At 38.7% G+C, this 9,186-nt stretch overlaps 1 protein-coding gene across 1 annotated transcript in view; it reads left to right on the forward strand.

The window, feature by feature from the left end:
• The window catches only part of TIGAR (TP53 induced glycolysis regulatory phosphatase), a 28,760-nt gene extending 21,187 nt beyond the window's left edge, over positions 1-7,573 (forward strand). Inside the window, exons 4-6 of the mRNA XM_055315619.1 lie at positions 776-853; positions 4,523-4,633; positions 5,517-7,573. Of these exons, the coding sequence (XP_055171594.1) occupies positions 776-853; positions 4,523-4,633; positions 5,517-5,948 (621 nt within the window). The 3' untranslated portion in view covers positions 5,949-7,573. The remainder of the gene's footprint in view (positions 1-775; positions 854-4,522; positions 4,634-5,516) is intronic.
• The last annotated feature ends 1,613 nt before the right edge of the window (positions 7,574-9,186 follow it).

The raw sequence follows: 9,186 nt of genomic DNA on the forward strand, positions 1-9,186 counted from the left end.
GTCACCAGACATGGACTTTAAAATAACCATTGAAGGGCACCTGGGTGGTTCAATGATTGAGCATCCACCTTCAGCTCAGGTCGTGATCCCAGGGTCCTAGGATTCAGTCCTGCATTGGGCTCCCCACAGGGAGCCTGCTTCTCTCTCTGCCTGTGTCTCTCATGAATAAATTAATGAAATCTTTAAAAAATAAAATAGAATAACTATTGAGTGCATAGATTAAAAAATGACATTGAAAATTTCAGTAGAGAACTGGAAGTGACGTACAAGAACCAAACTCGGATTCTAGAACTGATGAAAATGTAACTGAAATTAAGACTCAGTAGATGGGTTTAACAGCAATTTAAATTGCTGCACCTGAATGGATAATTAATGAATTGGAACCTTTTCTGTAAAGGACCAGATAGTACATATTTTAAGTTTTATGGGTTACATGGTCTCCATCACAATTGTTCAACTCTGCTGTTGTACCATGAAAGCAGCCACAAACAATAAATGAGTGGCTGTGTTCTAATAGATCTTCATTTACCACAAGCCATGGTCTGGATATGGGCTGCAGTTTGTTGACATCTGGACTAGAAGACAGTATTATTTCCTTAGAAGGGAATACTCAAATCCGTGTGAAGAGACAAAGGGTGAACAGCACAGAAGAGAGGCAACATTCACAAAGGAAAATTATTCCTAGTTCTTTTAAATTTTACTATGATGTATTTTGACATTTTGGCCAGAATGACTATTGTTTTGGGAAAAGAAACTGTTGTCTTTCCATTTTCAGACTGTGCGTGGGATTTTGGAGAAAAGCAAAGTTTGCAAAGATTTGACAGTAAAGTATGATCCAAGACTTCGAGAAAGAGTAAGTAATAACTTACACATATTCTTCACCAAAAATTATGAGTAAACCACCTCAGTTTATCTGATGCATTCTTTTTTTTATTTTATTTTATTTTTTTTTTAATTTTTATTATTTTTTTTATCTGATGCATTCTTGATAGGGATGTGGAATCAGCTAACATGTTAAGAACCTGCTATGTGAGATTGGCTGTTACATATGCTCATAGATAGTATCTTATTTAATTATTAAATGTGTGTGAGGTAGGCATCCTAAATTATAAATGCAAGATCTGTTCATTAAGAACTAGTAGAGAAGAGTTTGAGGTAAAAGTACAAAGTTCTCTTCTCAGCCTCCATGTCCTACTTCCTGATTTTAAGCTTTAGTAGACTCTCTTATGTACCAGAAATGAATCTTGCTGAAATAGTGATTTAGCTAAAGCCATACCTCAATTTCAGATCTGAGATTTGATCCCAGACCTCCTCCTAGAGCAGTAGTTTTGCTCTGCAATGCAGGCCTGTAAGCGGGCTAATGTCCCTGGCAGCCCTATGATTTCTTCTACCTGAATGGAAGTATCGAATGACTAGGGCATCTTTAAAGAATTGCTTTTCAGGACTTGCATGTGTTCTCTATTCTTGTCCAAAATTTATGCTAGAGTTCCTCAGAGATCCTGCTTGGAAAGGCTCACTCTGTGCCTCTGAACCAAGCAAGCATTGTGAGTTCAGCGGTGGGGCGCTGAATGAGGCCTGTCATCACAAAGTAGGGAGAGAGCATTGTCATTGGATGGGCTGGCTGTTCTCACTCTGCTCTCTCTCCCTCAGTAGCATCCTCTTCTGTGATTTCAATTGATTTCCATATATTTATATACATTTTAGCTTGGATCTCTTGCCTAAGCTCAGATATCAAACTGCCTACTTTTTATTTCTGCATGTGTGCCCCACAGCTACTTCCAGCTCAGTGGAACACCCCACCTTTCCTGGAACTGGCTCCTGCTTTACCCAATTCCTCAAACCACACATTCTTGACTTCCTTGCCTCCTACCATCTCGTCACTTTTGCTGTTGTGTAGTAGTTCCTGAACCCTTGTCCCTCTGCCAACCCACTGCTGCCATCCTGAACTGCATCTGGTGTTCTCTGTCACCTAGATCACCGGGAACAGTGATTCTCCTGTCTTTGGACTGGTGCTTGCTTTTCTAATCTCATCTTCATGCTGCTGCCAGAGTACTCTTTGGAAAACGGGGTTGCTACGTACCTGTGTAAAACAGTTCACTGTTTCTATTCTACCTTCAGGAGCCCATCCAAGCTCCAGCTTGGCTTATCAGCTGTAGGATATGATCTGTTGCCTCCATCTGCCTTCTGCCTCCTTCCTCTCTCCTGTGCTTGATGCCCAGCCTTAATAATATTAGCCAGCATTTGCACAGTGCTCCCCACCCTCTGGCCCTGCTCCAAACCCTGCGGGTTTGTTAATCTTCACAGCATGCTGATGTTGTGAAGATTTAGAAACCTCTGTTTTTACAGTTGTAGAAAGCAAGGCACACCGAGATCAAGTCCATGCCCAGAGTCCTAGGGCCAGTACATGGCACAGCTCAGATTCAAATTAAGGCCATGTGGCCCTGGGTTCCATGTTCTGGACCACTGATGATAGGCCTCTCATGGATCTTCTCAGTGTTGCCCAAACACCTTGTGCTCTTGCCTCACTGAACTTCCGAATCCATGCTCCACTGTATCTGGAATACATACTCTCCAAACCTGGCTGGCTTCCATTCCAACCCCAGGGCTTTGGCTTCTGCAGCCCCGCAAATGCAGATTAGCCATCTCTGCTGTGTGTGTCTGTGTCCAGTAGTTCTTTCCATTACGACATTCTTCCCCTACTGTTCTAGGGTAGTACCCCACCACACTGCAGTCTCAGCAAGGATGGGGAGCTGCAGACTCCTGGTCTCTTCTCTGCTCTTGCCTCATGGCCCGATGTGTTTCAGCATAGCATTTGGAATATTTAATGAATGGATGTCTCCATTCCTGAGAAAACAAACCAAGTAATTTTTAACATTTTCTACGATAGAGGTTGTTCCAGTTATGAGGATGAAAGACTTTGAACTTGAGAATTGGAAGAGCATCTGACAAATGTGCATATGGTCTTAGAAAAAAATAACATTTAGTTGTTGGACTTCTGTCTGGTGGTGGTAGAATTTTGGGGCATCATCAGTGTAAGCCATAAGCAATGATACATCTCTAAATATTTTATTATGCAAGTAATCTGTTATTGTAAGGAATTAAAAGTAAGAACAGTTTGGGGAAAAATACAGTTAAAATGTCTACCATGCACAAATACTGTCAACATTTTGGTAGGTGTTCTCTTGACTTCTTTTCATGTTCATCTGTTAGTCTTTCAGTCTATCTGATTGTGTTCACATTTTTCTAAATGTACCTCTATGTGTGTGTTTTTTTTTTTTTTTTTAAGATTTACTTATGTGTTTTAGAAAGAGTGAGAGGGAGCAAGCACAAGTGGGGGGAGTGGCAGAGGGAAAAGGAGAGAATCTCAAATAGACCCCCTCCCTCCCACTGAGTGTGGAGCCCAACACAGAGCTCAATCTCATTACCCCAAGATCATGATTTGAGGTAGAACCAAGAGTCAGACACTCAACTGACTAAGCCACCCAGGCACCTCTATATGTGTTGTTTTTTAACTAGCTTTTTCCTCTGTTTTTCAGTGCTAATAAATGTACATGGATATGATCACTTAGTGACTGTATTATTCCAATACGTGGATATTACATAGCTACTACTGGTGGATACCTAGGTTGTGACTAGATTTTCTACTAATGTAAATAATGTTAAAATAAACCTCTTTGTAATCAATTCTTTATACACACACCTAATACGTTTCCTAGAAGTGGAATTGGTGAATATATACTTTTTTAAAGCCTTGTATATTGCTAAATTTCCTTTCAGAAAAGTTGTGCCACTTTATACTTAGACGAATAAGATAGGAGAAAGTTTTTCTCATGTAAACTCTAGCTGTTGGTAGTCTTCTTGGTCCTCTAGTTTAATAGCACCTGCAAGGTGCCATCTTAATTTTCACTTTTATGGATTCTTGGTGAGGTAGATATCTTGTGTTTTTTTGGTCATTTGTATTTCTTTTGTGACTTCTGTGTCCTTTGCTATGGCTCAGTCTTTATGAATCTAAAGAGCTAATGAGCTTTGAAAACACACATATATGGGTTTGAATTTCAACTTTGCTGATTTTGGGAATACAGGCTAATTGCTTAACCTCTCTGAAACTCTGCTTTCCCATTTATAGATATAGAGATGAAAATACCCATCTCACAGTGCTGTTATTAGGATCAAATGAGACAGTATGTATGAATGTGAGGTGGCTGACTTGCTGTGCTTCACATATTAGTCTGTGGCCCTGTGGTCTGTGCAAATCTCTGTATTTGTCCAGTAAAGCTCCACCCACCATCTACTTGAGTGTGTTCCATAGAACCTGTCTGGACACAGTGTACAATGTAAGATGTTAACTGAATTTTCTAGGGTTTGCAGCCTCTACGGAATATGTTCTCATTATCAGTTTAAAAATAGTGAGTGGAAGGAAACCAAGCATCTTGCCAGAGTGCTCCAGTTTTGCCACAAGCATGTATTCAGTTGTCTTTTTACAAATTCATTTGAGGCACTTTTGTCTATTTGACCCTTGCAGAAATATGGGGTTGCGGAAGGCAAGGCCCTCAGTGAGCTAAGGGCAATGGCCAAAGCAGCTGGGGAAGAATGCCCTGTATTCACACCACCTGGAGGAGAGACCTTAGACCAGGTGCGTAGCCCGGGGTGAGTTGCTCCGTGGATGAACTTGCCAACATCAGAGTAGGTAAAATTGGGTTTCTTTTGTAAATGGGATGTCTCTACTCTAAATCTTAGCTAAGCAGTTTGAAAGTTGTCTGGTTCATAAAACAACTCTGCACAGTGTGTTCATTTTTCCTTTTTAAGCTGTCTTTCTTATTTACTCTTAAGTTGGCAGTCATTGCCAATACTGGATTTAAAGTACGTGTGTTATTAGATGATTCTTGAAGAAAAGTCTTTGAATATGAAGCAGTAACTTTAGCAGTGGTAGTGGTAGGCAGGAGAGTGAGTGCGGTGCTGCTCAAGGAGAGTGGGAGGCAAAACGGTTCAAAACTCGAAATCTTCAGGCCTCTCCTCTCTCATCTTTCACTCTGTAAGTGACCTCATCACCACACTTGCATTTCGTTGGAGTGTTCTGCTTTTGGATTGCATTATTGGGGATTTTCCCCCCTATTTTTTATTTTCATAATTTTCTTGTAAAGGCTATTAGCTCAGTAAAGGCAAGATTTTTTATCCTTGTTGGTGGTTGCTCTAACCAGACTGATTGCTCTAGATGTAGTTTCATAGTTAACACTCTTATGGGCTTCTTTTTTACTTGTAAATTGCCCTAACTAGATTGTAAGTGCTTTGAAGGAAAGAATTAGAAATTGTGTCTTACTCTTCTTTGTTCCCTAATGTGCTTCCATCACTCCAGAAATACGGTAGAGGCTTTTACTGCTGATCAGTTAACAAACAGAATTCTATCTGCTTATGTCATCCCTACATTGACATATTCGAAAAATCCAATCACTTGTGTTTTATGTTTATGTTTTAAGGCAATCATTAATGTCACTTTATTTTAATTTCTTCTCTTGTAGGTGAAAATGCGTGGAAAAGACTTTTTCGATATTCTCTGTCAACTGATCCTGCGAGAAGCGGGTCAAAATGAACAGTGTTCCCAAGGAGCTCCAAGCAACTCTCTAGAAACTTCTCTAGCAGAGATATTTCCTTTAGGAAAAACGTGTGCTCCTGAATCTAATTCAGACAGTGCTGCACCAGGATTAGTTGCCAGTGTCTTAGTTGTTAGTCACGGCGCTTACATGAAAAGCCTGTTTAATTATTTTCTAACTGACCTTAAGTGTTCCTTACCCACAACTCTGAACAAATCCGAATTTATGTTGGTCAGTCCCAATACAGGGATTAGTCTCTTTATCATAAACTTTGAGGAAGGAAGAGAAGTGAAGCCAACAGTTCAGTGTGTTTGTATGTACCTACAGGATCATCTGAATGGAGTGACCGACAGTCACTAAAATGTAAATTGACATCCAGATCTAGCAATTTTGAACTTTTGAGGGAGTGCCTTTGGCTTTATTTCCATCCTCTGCTAGTGCTGACTTGGAAACAGTTAAAAAGCAATTACAGCAGTTATAAAGGTTGTATGGAATCATGGCCACAGAGAACACTAATGGAAACCACTTAGGATTGACTTATTTTGTCTTGAGTACAGTTGGCATTTTCCAAAGTAATTTTACTGCCCTGTTCAGTTACGTCTCTGGATTGTAAATGAATTGAGGAATTCAGTATTGCAAATTGAGGGATTCACGACCTCATAACTATGTTTTTTCGTTTTCTTTATGTTGATACTTTAATATCTGAAAAATCTAGCCTATTCTATTGGCTCTTGGTAAGATGCTGTATGTTTTTTACTATATCACCCAGTGCTTTAAAAGAAGGAAAAGAAGGTACTATTTATAATTCCCATTGAATATTTATAGTGAGAACATATTGTATTTTAGAAGTCCGTTAAATTAAAAATTCTTAACCATCCTCAGTTTTATATAAAGCAAAATGACACTAAAATTTTTAATATAGAAATCAGCTGTTGAAATTTTTTTACTGTAGAGGGTTTGAAATGTGGATGAATGGATATTATGGTTGCAGGTTGGTCTGGTGAGGAAGAATGGAAAGCATTTGACTAAGACACATTAAAGAAGGAATCTCTGATCAAAAGAAGATAAAAGAGCAGGTCTTTCTCATCTGATTTATAGGCTGAAGAGTTTAGTTTGGGGAAGGTTCTAAAGTCAGTAAGTGGTTACTGGTGTACTACATGGTAACCTCAGAAGGAAGGGGGGGATGCTTCCTTGGAAAGAACCTTGTTCTGATAACCTCACTCCTCAACTGTGGGTTTGTGTGGTAGGTACAGTTGCCTCTTTTTTCCACCAGGTGGCACTGGAGAAAAGGGATTTTGGTTAACTGAATTTCGTACACAAGGTTGGCTCCTCAAAAATCCTCATCTAAATGAGTGTTTTCCATGTAGTTTGCTTTTAAGTTATCATGCTGATGAATGCTTTGAGTCTCACCTTACAAGAGTATTAATACTAAAGCATGTCACTTAAGGCCAAAATCACATATAGTCAAAATTTACTTTGGACAGCTTGTCAGTCATGTGTAAAGTTAACCTGTGTGTCCATCCCTGCTCTTTGCCTGCCAGTGCTGGAAGAGAGCACGTGGTTGAGCACTAGAGTGAGGACTCCACAAGTGAGAACTTGAAAGGGGAATTGAAAAGGAAGAATTCTCACCATCCAGAAATAATTACTTCCCCTTCTTCCTTTAAAAAAAATTTTTTTTTTAAAAGAAGTAACACGTTGAGATGTAAGTGAAGTTCCTTTAACTAGTTCCCACAGTGCTATGCCCCTCTTGTACTCTGCAGAGGCCACTACCATGGTGCGTCTATATGTATTTTCATCCATTCTTGACGATTTACCTAGGATCATAAGACAATGGTATTGCTTCAATGTTTTTTAAAATGTACCTAAATATCATCAATCTGTACTCTTTATTTTCACTTATTATATCATGCAGTTCTATCTATGTTGGTATGTATGGATGTACTTATTATCACTGTATTCTGTTAAATAAACGTGGCACGTTTTCATTTGGTCTCCTGTAGAGGACATTTGAGTACACTTAGTATTTTCTTTCAGGCAACAGCCTTTTGCTTCTTTCTTGGTACTGTGGTGTAAAAAATGTGCATCCTGTTTGACAAGAGTCAAATAGATTTTCAAAATGCCTGGCTTGGTTCTTCATCTCTCTGGCAATATTCAAAAGTTCCTGTTTTCCACATTTCTGTTAGCACTTGATACTATCTGAGGAAAATCTGTGAATCTGATGAGTGAAAAACATAATGTCGTTGTTTTAATGAGCTTGTATGTGACTGCTAACGTGTCTGGGCATTTTTCTCATATGTATTGACAGGATCCCCTCACTGGTGAATCACTGGTATATGCTCTTTGTTTTTTTGTTGGGCTCTGGATTTTTCTTAGTGAGCTGCAGAGGTAACTGCAAATATCTTCCAGTTTACTTGCCTTTTATATAATGTTTGTTAAGCATTTTTTTTTCATAGAAGTGTTTTTTGATATTAAGTCAGATCATTTTATCATGGCTATTATGGTTTGTGGGGTTTGTTTTGGTGTCTTTCAGAAGCTTTACCTACTGGGAGGTCATATAGTGGCTTCCTACTTATATCTTTAAAGGGGTTTTTTTTTTTTTTTGAATGCTGTATCATAGATTATTTGGAGTTAATAACTTTTGTACATTATATGGTAAGAATTCAATTTTGTATTTTTTTCCCATATGGTAAAAAAGTTACCCTAATGTCATTCTTAGGAGTCTTCTTTCTAAATGATTTGTGGGTTCTACTGTACTAAAACCTCCATGGCCCATATTTGCTGGAATATGTCTGTGGGCTTGGTTCTGTTTTAGTGAGCTATGTATTCCCATACCAGTATCATACTTAGTTACTGTAGCTTTGCAACTGGATATCTTGTAGGGTATATAACTCCTCTTGTTTCATTTTCTTTTTTCTTTTTTTTGATTGGAGTATAATACAGTGTTCTATTAGTTCCAGGTGTACAATATAATGATTCAGTAATTCTGTACATTACTCCGTGCTTATGATAAATGTACTCTTAACCCCCTTCACCTATTTCACCCATCCCCCCACCCACCTCCCCTCTGGCAACCATCTGTTTGTTTTCTATACTTAAGAGTCGTTTTTGTGTTTGTCTTTTTTTTTCTTTATTAATTTGTTTCTTAAGTTTCACATATGAGTAAAATCACATGGTATTTGTCTTTCTCTTAGTTCACTTAGCATTATACCCTGTAGGTCCATCCATGTTGTTGCCAATGGCAAGGTCTCTCCCCCCCCCCCCCCATTCATCTGTCAATGGACATTTAAGCTGCTTACCATGTCTTGGCTATTGTAAAAAAATGCAGTAAACATAGGGGTGCATCTATCTTTTTGAAGTAGTGTTCTCATATTCTTTGCGTAAATACTCAGTACTGGAATTACTGAATCAGATGGTAATTCTATTTTTCATTTTTTAAGGAACCTCCATACTGTTTTCCACAGACTGCATCAGTTTGCATTCCCACCAGCAGTGCAGAAAGTTTCCTTTTTCTCTATATATTCTTGCCAACATTTGTCATTTTCTTTTTGATTTTAGCCATTCTGACAAGTGTACAGTGACATCTCATTGTGATTTTTGA

Source organism: Nyctereutes procyonoides, unplaced genomic scaffold (assembly GCF_905146905.1).
Source record: "Nyctereutes procyonoides isolate TBG_1078 unplaced genomic scaffold, NYPRO_anot_genome, whole genome shotgun sequence".
Lineage (NCBI taxonomy): Eukaryota > Metazoa > Chordata > Mammalia > Carnivora > Canidae > Nyctereutes > Nyctereutes procyonoides.